The 20,027-nt window shown below is 39.7% G+C and overlaps 1 protein-coding gene across 2 annotated transcripts in view; it reads right to left on the reverse strand.

Moving 5' to 3' along the window:
- The window catches only part of EMSY (EMSY transcriptional repressor, BRCA2 interacting), a 224,437-nt gene that overhangs the window by 177,379 nt on the left and 27,031 nt on the right, over positions 1-20,027 (reverse strand). For both annotated transcript variants that reach the window (XM_053708699.1, XM_053708698.1), the window contains exons 8-11: positions 6,388-6,658; positions 5,086-5,331; positions 4,411-4,560; positions 2,042-2,212 (exon numbers count right to left, since the gene is read on the reverse strand). In XM_053708699.1, the coding sequence (XP_053564674.1) occupies positions 2,042-2,212; positions 4,411-4,560; positions 5,086-5,331; positions 6,388-6,658 (838 nt within the window). The remainder of the gene's footprint in view (positions 1-2,041; positions 2,213-4,410; positions 4,561-5,085; positions 5,332-6,387; positions 6,659-20,027) is intronic.

The following is a 20,027-nucleotide window of genomic DNA, read 5'->3' on the forward strand; positions in this document are numbered from 1 at the left end:
CCGCCATGTTTGAACTTAAAGGGACATGAAACCCAAAAATTTGATTCAGATAGAGAGTGCAATTTACTTGTATCACCTCGTTTGCTTTGTTCTCTTGGTATCACTTGTAGAAAAGAATACCCAGGTAGGCTCAAGAGCAACAACGCACTACTGGAAGCTAGCTGCCGATTGGTGACTGCACACATATATATGCCTCTTGGCTAACCTGATGTGTTCAGATAGCTCACAGTAGTGCATTGCAGCTCCTTCAACAAAGGATACAAAAAGAATGAAGCACATTTTATAATAAAAGTAAAAATTAGAAAGTTGGTGTCATGAATACCTCAGGATTCAGCTAAGAAAGGGTTAATTCTGTTCAGCTTGTGAATTAAAGAACAGTTGTTTGTCTTTTTAAAAATAGCTGTGTCCTGTGACAGGAGCATCATAAATGCTTGGCAGTGTAAACAGGATAGAGTTTTATGGCATTGTCAGGAAAATACATGATAGAAAACAGGGCTTCAGTCACAGAAAACTGATAAGGTCACTAAAAAGGACATTGGTATTATGTATATATGTGTTTAAAACTGTTATGACATTAAATGAAGGGAAATCTGTCATATCTGGTATCCAATTGATTCTCCCAATGAAACCAAGAGAGTACCAGTCAGTATACTAGACTAGACTATAGAGTGGCCTATCAGAAATTATAATGGGTTCTAGAATTTCAGGCAAAAAACTGAAGGACATAAAGACAGGGGGGTTTCTTAGCCCGCCCAGGAGGGTGTGGTCAGGCAACCTGATCTATGGAAAATAGGCATAAGTCTTATTTTTCAGCTATGAGATGGCATTCTTACAAGGGGAGCTGTTCTACAGAGTAAGAATCCATCGCTTCATGCCAGCCCCTGGCACAGATCTTGAAACTAGGAAAGTATTCAATTCTGTTTTTCTCCTTTTTTATTTTAAAACACTGTTTGCTAATGTGTCATTTTATTTGTACCAACTTTTTATTAATAATGCATTGTGCATAATAATCTTTGGCATAATAAAAAATCCTTTATTAAGTTTGGCCTTTGTCTAATAATTGAACCACATTACTGAAAGAGACTGGAATATTAGAACTGTATAATTTAGGTTATTTTTTCTGCTAAATTGTACTCAGAGAGTTAATGTGTAAGTGAGTTTTTCCTTAGGATTTTCCCTTTAATAAATTTTAAGTGGTAGCAGCTGAGATATTGTAGTTAGTTAGTGTGGGTGGCATTAAAGGAGTTTTGGGGCATTTCTTTTACGTCTAGTACAGAATGGAGAGTGTTGTTAACCCTTGCCCCCACTGAACTAAATCACAAGCTGGCCTGGTGTGGCTAGATTGTGACCTATCATTGAGAGTAGAAGGGGTCTGATAACCCTTTCTGTGCCAAATAAGTGACTGGCGCAGGGTTGGATAACCTTGGTTCGTCACAGTTGGTTTAACATTCTGTGTTTCGTGTCCCTTTAATTTGTTTTAAAAAATGTTAAGACTTGGCTAGTATGTTATTTTGTAGCAAAACAGCAGCAATGTCTTGTAATTACAAGGTATTTTCTGTCATTTTACTACTTCCCACCATTAGGACGTTCCATCCCTTCCTAACTGCGCTGGGCTTTAGAGCCGTTAGGACGGCATGGAATGTCCTAGCCATTTGGCATAGGCGCTTCCTGAATGGGATCGCGGCTGGATGGGGTTCCATAGCATCATAGGCACTTCCCCCTTGACACGATCCCATCATTGAAACCACGCAATTGCATGAAAGATCACGTGATTTCACTTTATACTTATATGTTTACAGCGGAACTTTGTTCCGATGTAGACAAAGAAGACCCGTCAGAAAGGTGTGAAATAGCACCTATTCCCAAACACATAAAAATACAATATTAATTCGCTCATTTGCAAGATCAAATCAAGCAAAACAAAATTTTTTCACAAATTTCAGTTCTCACTAAATCTTCCAAAACCCAGTCCCTTATAATGCGAATGTGCCCATTTGAAATACAGCTTTGTCAACCATAAGACATTTTAAGAGATACTCACCGGATACAATGTTGCTGCTGATTATCTTTCCCCCCAGAGTGGCTAGTGACTTGGGTACCACAGTAATGATGCTGCCGCTGGTGGTTTTCACGTAAGTTGCCCCCGGGGTAGCAGCCATACGAGCACCAAGTGTGGAACTGACAGCAGGTCTGGTGTAAGTTGCGTGTGCCCCTGGTAAAAATAAGACACATTATATGCTATGCACAAACTGAGAACCTAATGTGAAAAAAATACAAACGTAAAAAAGGCACCAAGTATCGTGAAGCAATCTGGGAACAATAATAATGAAAGAGACCGCCGGTTGGTACTTCTGCACACAAAGGTGCTCTACTGAGTAAAATGGCTGCATTTTATATAGTCAGATTACAGCTTAAAAGCACCACCACTTTATAAACCAGAACTAGAAATGTGAAGAGAATTAAAATAAAATCAGTACCTTAAAGGGATATAAAAGTCCAAAGAGAAAATGCGCTATTTTATATGCAAGCAGTAATGCAATAATAAAATGCTCTGTGCGTTTAACCCCATTCCAAAGGTATTAAACATATAGTTAGTAATTCCCTAAAGAACAATGAACGAATGGGAGCTAGCTAAACACATCTGAAGAGCCAATGACAAGAAACCTTTGTGAGTAGCATCCAGTGAGCAGCTAGCTCCCAGTGGAGCAATGCTGCCGCTGATATATACATATGCTTTTCAACAAAGGATACCAAAAAAAACAATGCAAGTATAATTTAAGTGCATTTAGAAGTGTGTTAAAATTACATTTTTAATCTGAATCATGATGGTTTAATTACAATGTTTATGCTCCTTTAAATGATTATTGTATTGTAACTAATGAATTAAAGGGACATAAAACCCACATTTTTGATTCAGATAGAGCATGCCATTTTAAACAACTTCCTAATTTACTTCTATTATAACATCTTTGTTCTCTTGGTATCTTTTGTTGAAAAGCATGGATGCAAGCTCAGGAGCGTGCACGTGTCTGGAGCACTGTTTGGCAGTAGTTTTGCAAGAATGTGTCCTTTTGTAGGAGCACTAGATGTCAGCACTATTTCCTGCTGTGTAGTGCTCCAGACACCTATCTAGGTATCTCTTCAACAAAGAATACCATGGGAACAAAGCAAACTTCATAAACTGGAAATTTTAAAAATTATTTTCTCTGTCTGGATCACGAAAGAACATTTTTAAGTTTCACATCCCTTTAATTTTGACTAGACTGTCCCTTTTTAAACTCATGATTCAGATAGGGCATGCAATTTAAACAACTTTCCAATTCACTTTTATTATCAAAATTTGCTTTATTCTCTTGGTATTCTTAGTTGAAAGCTAAACCTAGGTAGGCTCATATGCTAATTTCTAAGCCCTTGAAGGCCGCCTCTTATCTCAATGCATTTGACAGTTTTTCACAGCTAGAGGGCGTTAGTTCATGTGTTTCATATAGATAACATAGAGCTCATGCACGTGAATTTACCGAGGCGTGAGCACTGATTGGCTAAAATGCAAGTCTGTCAAAAGAACTGAAATAAGGGGGCAGTCTGCAGAGACTTAGATACAAGGTAATTACAGAGGTTAAAAGTGTATTATTATAACTGTGTCGGTTATGCAAAACTGAGGAATGGGTAATTAAGGGGTTATCTATCTTTTAAAACAACAAACATTCTGGTGTTGACTGTCCCTTTAACTTTTAAATTTGCCAGAAAATATTATCTAGCCAATTAGAACTTGCAGTTTTTGCACTGGAATGCAATGCTATATAGTCCTGATGTAGTTCAGAGAAAACATAAGAGGTTGGAATTCATGCAGTCTGAAGGCAGAGAACTACCAGAGTGGTTTATAAATAACATTCTCCCAAGTTACTTATGAATATTCACTACTTGCAGTCCCAAAACCTTAAAGGACCAGTCAACACAGTAGATTTGCCTAAACAATTGCAAAATAACAAGACAATGCAATATCACTTGGTCTGAAATTCAAATGAATAGTAGATTTTTTTTCTGACAATTTTAAAAATGATGTCTATTTCCACTCCCCCTGTACCATGTGACAGCCATCAGTCAATCACAAATGCATACACGTACCATGTGACAGCCCTCAGCCAATCACAAATGCACATATATACGCTTATTCTGCGAATTCTTGCACATGCTCAGAAGGAGCTGGTGACTCAAAGTTTAAATATAAAAAGACTGCACTTTATTTTAATGGAAGTAAATTGGAAAGTTGTTTAAAATTGCATGCTCTATCTGAATAATGATAGTTTAATTTTGACTGGAGTGTCCCTTTAAAACCTATTTTTATTTATTAAATAATCTTGATGAGCCTTTAGCAGTGTTATTCTGATCAATGTCAGAAAGAGGACTTACCGCCGGTAGAGGTGACCAGTTTTGTAGTCATAATTGCTCCGTTGCTGCTCACAACCATGATGGGGGAATTACCGCTATTTGGTAAAGCTGCAGATAACGGTTTGGGCAAAATCTTGCTGGGCTGCATCTGCTGAGTGATGATCTTCACACCTAAGCATAATAAAAATAGGAGGAAATTATTTATACTCTGGCTACTATATGAGTTAGAAGAGATGACAACTGCACAAATAACTTTCATCTCATCTTAGTTTGCTCAGTATATACATTTTATATGCTACATTTATACTTTATGCTAACAGATCATTTACTTTTTGCACTTTTATGTCACAACACATACACTATATACACACACACATATCAGTGTTGTCCCAAGGATCTGTTTAGTGGGTGCACCACCCGGCTGATTTTACGGACCACCTGGATAAAATCTTAACGAATATTAAGCTAAAATTAGCGGATATTAAAAATGTTTATTTATTATCATTAAATGCATTCATGTTAACTTATTCATTAATTTTGCTTTGGATAGCTGAAATTAGTTTTTTTTTTATTTAATGGATATTTAATGGATATATATATATATATATATATATATATATATATATATATATATATATATTTTTTTTTTTTTTTTTAATTTATATGGTGTATTAACCATCCTACAGATGCACTCACCGGATTCCTGTTTTATCTGTATCGTGGGTTTGATTCCTGGAGGAATCTGAGGCTGAGCAGTAGCGGATGGTTGAGTGAGTGAAGTTGGCTGTGTCAGAGGAGATGCCTGTTGTGGTATCTGATGGATCTTTGGGGACTGCTGGAACTGTTTAGGTAACTGGGCTAAGATTTGACTTGGGGAAGCAACCAGGCTTTTGGGAGAGGGAAGTCTGTTAGATGCCATCTTTACAGCGGAAGTGCAGACACCTTAAAAAGAGAAAGGAACAAAAAAAGATCAGTGCTTCTGCAGAGAAATATCATTTCCTAAAGGGATATGCGTGTAATTTTTGTCTTACTGACCTAGAGAGCTATGTAATTTTTACCCCCACAAACTGGTTAAACACAAAGGTAATCATGGCATCCCCAAAGAAGGACACATGTAGTAATTAGAAGGTCGGTGTGCTTTTTTATTTATTTTATTTAGAGGTTGTAAAATGTTTTTAAATTTGAAAAGAACATGAAAGTTAACGCTAAATAAAGTCTCTTAAAATTGATTTGGTTATTAAATGTACTTTGTTCTCTTGGTATCCTTTGTTGAAAAGTATACCTAGGTAGGTAAAGGAGCAGGAATGCACAACTGGAAGCTAGCTGGTGGGTACACAGAGATGTTTGTCATTGATCTAGCACAAAGCTTTTTTTTGCACTTTAATGTCCGTTTAAAAGGGACAGTTTAGTCCCAAAAAAAACTTTAATGATTTAAATAGGGCATGTAATTTTAAACAACTTTCCAATTTACTTTTATCACCAATTTTGCTTTGTTCTCTTGGTATTCTTAGTTGAAAGCTAAACCTAGGAGGTTCATATGCTAATTTCTTAGACTTTGAAGGCTGCCTCTTATCTGAATGTATTTTGACAGTTTTCACCACTAGAGAGTGTTAGTTCATGTGTGTCATATAGATAACACTGTGCTCACGCACGTGGAGTTCCAGGGAGCCAGCTCTGATTGGTTAAAATGGATGTTTGTCAAAAGAACTGAAATAAGGGGGCAGTTTGCAGAGACTTAGATACAAGGTAATCACAGAGGTAAAAAGTGTATTTATATAACTGTGTTGGTTATGCAAAACTAGGGAATGGGTAATAAAGGGATTATTTATCTTTTAAAACAATAAAAATACTTGTATAGACTGTCCTTTTATAAAGCAACACCATTAGTGGTGCCTGGGAAACGTATAACTTTAATAGAATATGTTAATAAATGTACTGGTTTAGTCTATAGGTAAAGACACGTACTGCCCTTCTTAGTAAGCTTGATTGTATGCTCACCCTGTGTCACAGTGGACATGACCATTGATGGAGTGGCAGATACAGTTGTGGTCACAGCAATGCTACCAGACGATATGGGTGTGGAGGCTCCGCTGTTACCGCCACTGCCGATCACAGATGCCTGAGAGGAAGTGATGACCACAGGTGGTTTTTGAGTAGTGGAGGATAAAACAGAGGTGGGAACCAGCTTGGTGACTGCTGCATAGTTGTGAGATTTTGATAGGATGTTTGGGACAAATGTTGAGCTTGGAGACGTTGTGACTATTATAACCTGGAAAAAGAAAAAAAAACATTTATATTACATTACTCAAAACATTTTAAAGACATAAACAAACAGTGCTTACATTTATGCATTTGGCACTTGAAAACAGTGATTTTAAAGGAGCTGCTGAAGAGCCTCACAGGGTTATATGACACATTATGTGAAAGAAGAGAATATTTTGAATAAGGAGTTATAATCCGCTCTAAAATACATGTGATCAGCATTCTAATAGTGATCTCATGCACCGCTATGAACCAGGATGTTTTTATATAAGCAGGAATAGGGCTCGTTTAAATATCTCCCACGAAGCACAGACATGAGACCTTATTTTTTCCAAAGGGTGGCAATATGCCCCGTCTTAAAGGCATATGAAACCCAAAACTTTTTTTTTCACGATTCAGATAGAGCAGGTGATTTTAAACAACTTTCTAATTTACTTCTATTATTCACCTTTAAAAGATCTTATTTTCACAACAGGTGGTTTTGTGTTGGACTTTAAAAGGGAAATGAAATACTATGCTGCAGACTGTTTTACAAGGGTAGATCAATAAATCCTAACCCCAATTGTTAACACAATAATGTCAGGTGTCTGACATTACTAAAGTCAAAACTAAACTTGCATTCTTCAATAAAAAAAACAATTTATTCGTACACAAGGGACCAGAATATACGTATATGCATTTCGTGATTGGCTGTCACATGATACAGGAGGAAGAAAAACATAATTTATGCTTACCTGATAAATTCCTTTCTTCTGTAGTGTGATCAGTCCACGGGTCATCATTACTTCTGGGATATTACTCCTCCCCAACAGGAAGTGCAAGAGGATTCACCCAGCAGAGCTGCATATAGCTCCTCCCCTCTACGTCACTCCCAGTCATTCGACCAAGGACCAACGAGAAAGGAAAAGCCAAGGGTGAAGTGGTGACTGGAGTATAAATTAAAAAATATTTACCTGCCTTAAAAACAGGGCGGGCCGTGGACTGATCACACTACAGAAGAAAGGAATTTATCAGGTAAGCATAAATTATGTTTTCTTCTGTTAAGTGTGATCAGTCCACGGGTCATCATTACTTCTGGGATACCAATACCAAAGCAAAAGTACACGGATGACGGGAGGGATAGGCAGGCTCTTTATACAGAAGGAACCACTGCCTGAAGAACCTTTCTCCCAAAAATAGCCTCCGATGAAGCAAAAGTGTCAAATTTGTAAAATTTGGAAAAAGTATGAAGCGAAGACCAAGTTGCAGCCTTGCAAATCTGCTCAACAGAGGCCTCATTCTTGAAGGCCCAAGTGGAAGCCACAGCTCTAGTAGAATGAGCTGTAATTCTTTCAGGAGGCTGCTGTCCAGCAGTCTCATAAGCTAAACGAATTATGCTACGAAGCCAAAAAGAAAGAGAGGTAGCAGAAGCTTTTTGACCTCTCCTCTGCCCAGAGTAAACGACAAACAGAGAAGACGTTTGTCGAAATTCCTTAGTTGCCTGTAAGTAAAATTTTAGAGCACGGACTACATCCAGGTTGTGCAGTAGACGTTCCTTCTTCGAAGAAGGATTTGGGCACAAAGAAGGAACAACAATCTCTTGATTGATATTCCTGTTAGTAACTACCTTAGGTAAGAACCCAGGTTTAGTACGCAGAACTACCTTATCCGAATGAAAAATCAAATAAGGAGAATCACAATGTAAGGCTGATAATTCAGAGACTCTTCGAGCCGAGGAAATAGCCATTAAAAATAGAACTTTCCAAGATAACAACTTTATATCAATGGAATGAAGGGGTTCAAACGGAACGCCCTGTAAAACATTAAGAACCAGGTTTAAACTCCATGGTGGAGCAACAGTTTTAAACACAGGCTTAATCCTGGCCAAAGCCTGACAAAAAGCCTGGACGTCAGGAACTTCTGACAGACGTTTGTGTAACAGAATGGACAGAGCTGAGATCTGTCCCTTTAATGAACTAGCAGATAAACCCTTTTCTAAACCTTCTTGTAGAAAATACAATATCCTAGGAATCCTAACCTTACTCCAAGAGTAACCTTTGGATTCACACCAATATAGGTATTTACGCCATATCTTATGGTAAATCTTTCTGGTAACAGGTTTCCTAGCCTGTATTAAGGTATCAATAACTGACTCAGAAAACCCACGTCTTGATAAAATCAAGCGTTCAATTTCCAAGCAGTCAGCTTCAGAGAAGTTAGATTTTGATGTTTGAAGGGACCCTGTATTAGAAGGTCCTGTTTCAGAGGTAGAGACCAAGGTGGACAGGATGACATGTCCACCAGGTCTGCATACCAAGTCCTGCGTGGCCACGCAGGTGCTATTAGAATCACTGATGCTCTCTCTTGTTTGATTCTGGCAATCAATCGAGGAAGCATCGGGAAGGGTGGAAACACGTAAGCCATCCTGAAGTCCCAAGGTGCTGTCAGGGCATCTATCAGGACTGCTCCTGGATCCCTGGATCTGGACCCGTAACGAGGAAGCTTGGCGTTCTGTCGAGACGCCATGAGATCTATCTCTGGTTTGCCCCAACGTCGAAGTATTTGGGCAAAGACCTCTGGATGGAGTTCCCACTCCCCCGGATGAAAAGTCTGACGACTTAAGAAATCCGCCTCCCAGTTCTCCACTCCCGGGATGTGGATTGCTGACAGGTGGCAAGAGGTCACCCAGTTACCCAGTCATTTGAAAGACACCACACATGTGTTACAATTACTTGAGTCTGAGAAATGGAGTACTGACAGCATGTGGGTCACAGTGGATGTAACATCGTTATATTCCATGATCCCACATGATAAGGGGATACAAGCTTTGAGATATTTTTTGGCAGAACAAACCAATTTTTCCATACCATATCAGGATTTTATATTGATTTTATATTGAGGGTCACTCTATTTTTGTTGACCCACAATTATTTCGAATTTGAGGGTGAGTTTTTCTTGCAGAGACGTGGGACAGCTATGGGTGCCAAATTTGCACCTTCATACGCCAACCTATACTTAGGTTGGTGGGAGCTGTCCCACGTCTATACACAAATCAACCCATACATCAATGAAATTGCTTTTTATAAGCGTTTCATTGATGACCTTCTATTTATTTGGAAGGGGGACAGGTGCAGCATCACTGAGTTTATGACTTGGATCAATGATAATGATCTCAATCTTGGGTTCACTTTTGAGATAGAACCCTATGAAATAAACTTCCTTGATATCACGATGAGGGGCATGTCTGATGGCAGGATTGTAACTAGTAGTTACAGGAAACCGATCTCGGGCAATACCTTGTTACATGGCCGGAGCTGCCATCCTAAGCATGTCCCTTATGCGATAGCAAAGGGACAGCTGATTAGACTTAAACGAAACTGTTCTGATCCACAAACATATGAAAAACAGTCGGAAGATCTAGTGAGTCGCCTCAAAGAGAGGGGCTACAAAAATTCAGACATAACCAAGGCTATAAATGAGGTTAAACACCTAGATAGAAGATCTTTGCTCACCCCTAAAAGTGGTGATATCGCCTCATCCGAACATAAGGGAGTCACATTTGTTACCACATTTAGTGCTCAATACCAACAAATTTGTGGTATAGTTCGGAAACATTATGGCATGTTAAGGGCGGATGATAAATTAATTGACACTGTTGATAATGGTCTGAGATGCTCATACAGAAGGGCCTGTACACTTGGCAACATACTCTCCCCTTCCAAACTAAAACCTACTAAACAACCAACTAGTTCATGGCTACAACATAGGGGCATGTTTAGATGTGGACACACCAGGTGTAAACCATGTGATTATATGGATATAACAACTACCTTTTCCTCTACAGTCACAGGCAAAACATATGACATTGAAAGATGTCTTAACTGTTCATCTAGCAATGTCATTTATATGTTGGAGTGTACACAATGTCAGGTCCAATATATAGGACTTACGACTAGAGACGTAAGATCCCGTATGCGGGAACATTTTAGTACCATCAAAGTGGGTAAAGCAACCACTCCAATTGTGCAGCACTTTGTCACAAAACATTGCAATAGTATTGCTTCACTAAGATGGAAGGCCATTGAACAAGTGATTACCCCCCAGAGGGGGGGTGACAAAGAAAAACTGTTAGAAAAACGAGAAATGTTCTGGATTTTCCAGCTGGAAACCAGATACCCCAAAGGCTTAAATTCCCAATATGATCTAATTAATTATTGGGAATAATTCAGACAGATATCCCTTAGCTCTTTTGGATTCAAAGGAGTATATTAAAATTAAATTAAAATTTCATTCTGATTTATGTATTTGTTCCATCCTTAGGCATTAAGTCATACTCATTGACATATGTATTTTGATACACCTAACAACATTTATCCATAGATTTATAGATTGGGTTTGCTGTACACTTATTGACATTTTTTCACTTACAGCTTTAGGATAGTCATTTATATATACATAGAGTATTACATATTTGAGACTGGTATAACTTTTATTAGTAACAGGTCAGTTTCAATTTATAAACACTGCAATATGATACATTAGGATAACTCTAAAGGTTAGGTTTTACATTAGAGAAAGCCGATATACAGTGTTTGCAGTTCTATTCGTTTATATATATTTGTCTGTGAAATGCCTTATAATCATTGCTTTATTATGCTGGTTTGACTTGTAGTTGACACTTGTTAAGTTTCACAGGAAACTAATCAAAGTTCAAACACGCCTATTGTTTTTGAACCAATCACAGCCCAGGGGGGCCTTTTTTAAACTGAATTGATTAGCAATGTGATATTGGCTATGAGTAAGGCTAAGGCCGAAACGCGTAAGCCACAGTTCTAGGTGTTTTGGACTTTCTGTGTTCTGTCCCCATGTTTGGATTTTAAATTGTTACAATAAAGTTTTTGATTTTTTAAATCTGACCCCGGACCTGTTCTATCATTTTTGGATTCATTTTGCCGTTTCACCGAGGATCGGATTAAAGGAGTGAGTGCTGGTACTTATTGTCCAATGGGAGGAAGGAAGGTGTGCAACGGTTAACCAATCAGGATTGTTAACGTCAGCAGTGAGTCACGCCAAGGCCTGTGTGTGTTTGGATCTACCTGTTGGAGAGGAGTTTGTTTGGCGAGCGGTGTTAGGCATATCCGCAAGTAAACCCAGAGGAAGGAACCGCGAGACAGCCCAGGATCACCGGAGTCGCCAGTCTCCCTCAGAATTGACTGTGAGTACACGGATAACACTGTGGCAGGGCGGTGATTGCTATATATTGCTGTATAATTGGCTAAGTAATTCACTACACAATATTAAGCTCTGTTACCCAGTGTCTTACACGGATTGTACCGTATGAAGCGGTGTATGCATCAACTCACTATTCAACAACTATATTGCTCTAAACACACAGGCTGAACTGTATCAAGGAATTAATTGACAACAACTTTGTTGTGTATCACATACGTGTTTTATCACATGTGCCATTACACTCCCTAAGTACCAGCACCTTTTCCCAACATAGTATACATAATTTTGGGGACTGTATGAATAGGTGATCTTGTCAGCCAAATTGTTTTTTCTTGGATATATATTAGGCACAAATCGGCTGTGTCTTGGTGGACAGCACCTGTGTCATACATTACAAGTTTTTTCATACTTGTGCTCCTTATTTAACATGGAGGAACAGAATCAAATCTACTATTCCCTCATTCCAGTGACTGAGAGGGATTGTCTCCAGCAAGACATTGATAAGGTTTTTTCTACAGACAGGACTATCATGACATTAAATACTTTGTTTATGGATATGGAAACAAATTTAATCAAAGAACATAAACTACAATGGGATATCTGGACTTTAGAAAGATATTATTCCCAACAGATGGTACCCAGGGGCATGAGAATACAAAAGTTCCCATCCTTTGAGACTAATGATAAATCTTTCATTGATGATTGGAATCAGACTTTAACTGACTGTTCCCTGAAACTGATGATGTTATTGATTGGGTATAAGATCCATTTGCTCAAAATGCTTAGAACAGATATTGCAGAGATACAAAATGAGCTAAACAAAAGAAGTCAGGATAGTCAGTTTAAGGGATTTGATGAACAGCTTTCAAAGGTTGTAGCAGACACGAAACAGCAGATAATGGAACATAAACATTCCAAATTCATCAGGGATAATAGTGATTATCAAGCCAACACTGTTTATATTTGGAATAAACAGCAGAGATTTATTGCCAGAAAACAACAGAACAGACAGAGAAGTAGCAGTCGCAATAGACGCAATAGACGCTGGAGAAATAGTAGACAGGTTACATTCAGTGATAGTGAGGGAGATTCAGGAGGCGATGACTCTCAGACATACAATAGAGACACTGCTCAACACACTGCTCCTATAGTTCCCCAAGGTATTCTGAAACAACCAAATAATACGCAAGTATCTTCATACAGAAGTATCAATGACATACCTAATGACAATCAAACTAGACTTAGACCTTATGATGATCGTGCACACATGACAATGCCCTCAGGTACTACATCTTTTCAACAGCCAGGACCATCACAATACGATTACATACAACAAAATACAGCATCAAACACTTATCACAGTGGACAGTCATATCAAAACTACCATATTCCTCCACCTATTGTCAATACACATATGGGTATGGGCTCCATGAGTTCAGACAATAGGACAGTACAGGATTCCAGAGCTATTGAACAGGTTTTTTCAATCCCTCCACAAGTCCTAGGGAGGGGAAGAGGGGCAACAGGTACCTCAGAACCCAGGTACCCTCAGAGAGCAAACAGATCCCAACGGAGACGTTAAATTTTCAAGTTATTAATCTATCAGATGTTGCATTAACCCCTATACAAATTAAAGTCTTGAGCCACGGTTTAGGTTTTGCTCCAACTAATGACTTCAACCTTTTTAATACCATCTTAGATCTCAATAAACTAATAAGGAATTTAACTCTGCGCAAGCACTTCCAGGACTCTGACAATTCTACTCCATCATCAGATGGGAGAGTGGATGATCAGAGTCAGCCCCTATCTTTCTCAGAACAATGTGATGTTATCAATCTCAATAGTCTTTTGAATGAGGGCTCTCTGTCCCCCAGTCAAATAGTGGATAAACAAGTCAGATTTAGAAACAAGTCTAAATTTTATCCAATTCATTCACGTGGCAATGTCTTAGAAACCTTTTATAAAAGGGTAGAGCAGGATCTTGTTAGCTTGAAAAATACGCATATATGTACTACTAACAATTTGACTAAACAGGAGAAAACAGCCCTAAAATCTATTCAGAACAACAAAGCGTTGGTGGTGAAAGGAGCTGACAAAGGTGGCTCGGTGGTTGTCATGAATAGGTCTGATTACATACTGGAAGCCAACAGGCAACTGTTAGACACAGAGAGTTATATAAAACTTGACCACAACCCCATATGGTTTTTCCAAAAGGAACTCAAAGATCTTTTGGATGATGGCCTGGAGAGTGGCTTCCTAGACAGAAACACCTATGACTATCTTTTGGTCGACCACCCTGTCACTCCTATCTTTCATCACCTTCCGAAGGTTCATAAATCTTTGGAGGGTGTGAAGGGTAGACCCATTGTCAGCGGGATTGGGTCATACACGGAAAATGTATCCCAATGGTTGGATGCGATATTACAGCCATTGGTCACCCAGTTACCCAGTCATTTGAAAGACACCACACATGTGTTACAATTACTTGAGTCTGAGAAATGGAGTACTGACAGCATGTGGGTCACAGTGGATGTAACATCGTTATATTCCATGATCCCACATGATAAGGGGATACAAGCTTTGAGATATTTTTTGGCAGAACAAACCAATTTTTCCATACCATATCAGGATTTTATATTGAGGGTCACTCTATTTTTGTTGACCCACAATTATTTCGAATTTGAGGGTGAGTTTTTCTTGCAGAGACGTGGGACAGCTATGGGTGCCAAATTTGCACCTTCATACGCCAACCTATACTTAGGTTGGTGGGAGCTGTCCCACGTCTATACACAAATCAACCCATACATCAATGAAATTGCTTTTTATAAGCGTTTCATTGATGACCTTCTATTTATTTGGAAGGGGGACAGGTGCAGCATCACTGAGTTTATGACTTGGATCAATGATAATGATCTCAATCTTGGGTTCACTTTTGAGATAGAACCCTATGAAATAAACTTCCTTGATATCACGATGAGGGGCATGTCTGATGGCAGGATTGTAACTAGTAGTTACAGGAAACCGATCTCGGGCAATACCTTGTTACATGGCCGGAGCTGCCATCCTAAGCATGTCCCTTATGCGATAGCAAAGGGACAGCTGATTAGACTTAAACGAAACTGTTCTGATCCACAAACATATGAAAAACAGTCGGAAGATCTAGTGAGTCGCCTCAAAGAGAGGGGCTACAAAAATTCAGACATAACCAAGGCTATAAATGAGGTTAAACACCTAGATAGAAGATCTTTGCTCACCCCTAAAAGTGGTGATATCGCCTCATCCGAACATAAGGGAGTCACATTTGTTACCACATTTAGTGCTCAATACCAACAAATTTGTGGTATAGTTCGGAAACATTATGGCATGTTAAGGGCGGATGATAAATTAATTGACACTGTTGATAATGGTCTGAGATGCTCATACAGAAGGGCCTGTACACTTGGCAACATACTCTCCCCTTCCAAACTAAAACCTACTAAACAACCAACTAGTTCATGGCTACAACATAGGGGCATGTTTAGATGTGGACACACCAGGTGTAAACCATGTGATTATATGGATATAACAACTACCTTTTCCTCTACAGTCACAGGCAAAACATATGACATTGAAAGATGTCTTAACTGTTCATCTAGCAATGTCATTTATATGTTGGAGTGTACACAATGTCAGGTCCAATATATAGGACTTACGACTAGAGACGTAAGATCCCGTATGCGGGAACATTTTAGTACCATCAAAGTGGGTAAAGCAACCACTCCAATTGTGCAGCACTTTGTCACAAAACATTGCAATAGTATTGCTTCACTAAGATGGAAGGCCATTGAACAAGTGATTACCCCCCAGAGGGGGGGTGACAAAGAAAAACTGTTAGAAAAACGAGAAATGTTCTGGATTTTCCAGCTGGAAACCAGATACCCCAAAGGCTTAAATTCCCAATATGATCTAATTAATTATTGGGAATAATTCAGACAGATATCCCTTAGCTCTTTTGGATTCAAAGGAGTATATTAAAATTAAATTAAAATTTCATTCTGATTTATGTATTTGTTCCATCCTTAGGCATTAAGTCATACTCATTGACATATGTATTTTGATACACCTAACAACATTTAATCCATAGATTTATAGATTGGGTTTGCTGTACACTTATTGACATTTTTTCACTTACAGCTTTAGGATAGTCATTTATATATACATAGAGTATTACATATTTGAGACTGGTATAACTTTTATTAGTAACAGGTCAGTTTCAATTTATAAACACTGCAATATGATACATTAGGATAACTCTAAAGGTTAGGTTTTACATTAGAGAAAGCCGATATACAGTGTTTGCAGTTCTATTCGTTTATATATATTTGTCTGTGAAATGCCTTATAATCATTGCTTTATTATGCTGGTTTGACTTGTAGTTGACACTTGTTAAGTTTCACAGGAAACTAATCAAAGTTCAAACACGCCTATTGTTTTTGAACCAATCACAGCCCAGGGGGGCCTTTTTTAAACTGAATTGATTAGCAATGTGATATTGGCTATGAGTAAGGCTAAGGCCGAAACGCGTAAGCCACAGTTCTAGGTGTTTTGGACTTTCTGTGTTCTGTCCCCATGTTTGGATTTTAAATTGTTACAATAAAGTTTTTGATTTTTTTAAATCTGACCCCGGACCTGTTCTATCATTTTTGGATTCATTTTGCCGTTTCACCGAGGATCGGATTAAAGGAGTGAGTGCTGGTACTTATTGTCCAATGGGAGGAAGGAAGGTGTGCAACGGTTAACCAATCAGGATTGTTAACGTCAGCAGTGAGTCACGCCAAGGCCTGTGTGTGTTTGGATCTACCTGTTGGAGAGGAGTTTGTTTGGCGAGCGGTGTTAGGCATATCCGCAAGTAAACCCAGAGGAAGGAACCGCGAGACAGCCCAGGATCACCGGAGTCGCCAGTCTCCCTCAGAATTGACTGTGAGTACACGGATAACACTGTGGCAGGGCGGTGATTGCTATATATTGCTGTATAATTGGCTAAGTAATTCACTACACAATATTAAGCTCTGTTACCCAGTGTCTTACACGGATTGTACCGTATGAAGCGGTGTATGCATCAACTCACTATTCAACAACTATATTGCTCTAAACACACAGGCTGAACTGTATCAAGGAATTAATTGACAACAACTTTGTTGTGTATCACATACGTGTTTTATCACATGTGCCATTACACTCCCTAAGTACCAGCACCTTTTCCCAACATAGTATACATAATTTTGGGGACTGTATGAATAGGTGATCTTGTCAGCCAAATTGTTTTTTCTTGGAAGAGTGAGACTCTGCCCAGCGAATTATCTTTGATACTTCCATCATAGCTAGGGAGCTTCTTGTCCCTCCCTGATGGTTGATGTAAGCTACAGTCGTGATGTTGTCCGACTGAAACCTGATGAACCCCCGAGTTGTCAACTGGGGCCAAGCCAGGAGGGCATTGAGAACTGCTCTCAATTCCAGAATGTTTATTGGCAGGAGACTCTCCTCCTGACTCCATTGTCCCTGAGCCTTCAGAGAATTCCAGACGGCACCCCAACCTAGAAGGCTGGCGTCTGTTGTTACAATTGTCCAGTCTGGTCTGCTGAATGGCATCCCCCTGGACAGATGTGGCCGAGAAAGCCACCATAGAAGAGAATTTCTGGTCTCTTGATCCAGATTCAGAGAAGGGGATAAGTCTGAGTAATCCCCATTCCACTGACTTAGCATGCACAGTTGCAGTGGTCTGAGGTGTAAGCGTGCAAAGGGTACTATGTCCATTGCCGCTACCATTAAGCCGATTCCCTCCATGCATTGAGCCACTGACGGGTGTTGAATGGAATGAAGGGTGCGGCAAGCACTTTGAAGTCTTGTTAGCCTGTCCTCTGTCAGGTAAATCTTCATTTCTACAGAATCTATAAGAGTCCCCAGGAAGGGAACTCTTGTGAGTGGAACGAGTGAACTTTTCTTTTCGTTCACCTTCCATCCATGTGACCTTAGAAATGCCAGTACTAACTCTGTATGAGACTTGGCAGTTTGAAAGCTTGAAGCTTGTATCAGAATGTCGTCTAGGTATGGAGCTACCGAGATTCCCCGCGGTCTTAGTACCGCCAGAAGAGCACCCAGAACCTTTGTGAAGATTCTTGGAGCTGTAGCCAATCCGAATGGAAGAGCCACAAACTGGTAATGCCTGTCTAGGAAGGCAAACCTTAGGTACCGATAATGATCTTTGTGAATCGGTATGTGAAGGTAAGCATCTTTTAAATCTACAGTGGTCATGTACTGACCCTCTTGGATCATAGGTAAAATTGTCCGAATAGTCTCCATCTTGAACGATGGAACTCTTAGGAATTTGTTTAGGATCTTTAAGTCCAGGATTGGTCTGAAAGTTCCCTCTTTTTTGGGAACCACAAACAGATTTGAGTAAAACCCCTGTCCCTGTTCCGATCGTGGAACTGGATGGATTACTCCCATTAACAAGAGCTCTTGTACGCAGCGTAGAAACGCCTCTTTCTTTGTCTGGATTGTTGACAACCTTGACAGATGAAATCTCTCTCTTGGAGGAGAGTATTTGAAGTCCAGAAGGTATCCCTGAGATATTATCTCTAGCGCCCAGGGATCCTGGACATCTCTTGCCCAAGCCTGGGCGAAGAGAGAAAGTCTGTCCCCCACTATATCCGATCACGGATCGGGGGCCCTCAATTCATGCTGTTTTAGGGGCAGCAGCAGGTTTCCTGGTCTGCTTGCCCTTGTTCCAGGACTGGTTAGGTTTCCAGCCTTGTCTGTAGCGAGCAACAGCTCCTTCCTGTTTTGGTGCAGAGGAAGTTGATGCTGCTCCTGCTTTGAAATTACGAAAGGAACGAAAATTAGACTGTCTAGCCTTAGCTTTGGCTTTGTCCTGAGGCAGGGCATGGCCTTTACCTCCTGTAATGTCAGCGATAATCTCTTTCAACCCGGGCCCGAATAAGGTCTGCCCTTTGAAAGGTATATTAAGCAATTTAGACTTAGAAGTAACTTCAGCTGACCAGGATTTTAGCCACAGCGCCCTGCGTGCCTGAATGGCGAATCCTGAATTCTTCGCCGTAAGTTTAGTAAGATGTACTACGGCCTCCGAAATGAATGAATTAGCTAGTTTAAGGACTCTAAGCCTGTCCGTAATGTCGTCCAGAGTAGCTGAACTAATGTTCTCTTCCAGAGACTCAATCCAGAATGCCGCTGCAGCCGTGATCGGCGCAATGCATGCAAGGGGTTGCAATATAAAACCTTGTTGAACAAACATTTTCTTAAGGTAACCCTCTAATTTTTTATCCATTGGATCTGAAAAAGCACAGCTATCCTCCACCGGGATAGTGGTACGCTTAGCTAAAGTAGAAACTGCTCCCTCCACCTTAGGGACCGTTTGCCATAAGTCCCGTGTGGTGGCGTCTATTGGAAACATTTTTCTAAATATCGGAGGGGGTGAGAACGGCACACCGGGTCTATCCCACTCCTTAGTAACAATTTCAGTAAGTCTCTTAGGTATAGGAAAAACCTCAGTACTCGCCGGTACCGCAAAATATTTATCCAACCTACACATTTTCTCTGGTATTGCAACTGTGTTACAATCATTCAGAGCCGCTAACACCTCCCCTAGTAATACACGGAGGTTTTCCAGTTTAAATTTAAAATTTGAGATATCTGAATCCAGTCTGTTTGGATCAGAACCGTCACCCACAGAATGAAGTTCTCCGTCCTCATGTTCTGCCACCTGTGACGCAGTGTCTGACATGGCCCTAATATTATCAGCGCACTCTGTTCTCACCCCAGAGTGATCACGCTTACCTCTTAGTTCTGGTAATTTAGCCAAAACCTCAGTCATAACAGTAGCCATATCCTGTAATGTGATTTGTAATGGCCGCCCAGATGTACTCGGCGCTACAATATCACGCACCTCCCGAGCGGGAGATGCAGGTACTGACACGTGAGGCGAGTTAGTCGGCATAACTCTCCCCTCGTTGTTTGGTAAAATTTGTTCAATTTGTACAGATTGACTTTTATTTAAAGTAGCATCAATACAGTTAGTACATAAATTTCTATTGGGCTCCACTTTGGCATTGCAACAAATGACACAGGTATCTTCCTCTGAATCAGACATGTTTAACACACTAGCAAAT

This window comes from Bombina bombina, chromosome 3 (assembly GCF_027579735.1).
Source record: "Bombina bombina isolate aBomBom1 chromosome 3, aBomBom1.pri, whole genome shotgun sequence".
NCBI lineage: Eukaryota > Metazoa > Chordata > Amphibia > Anura > Bombinatoridae > Bombina > Bombina bombina.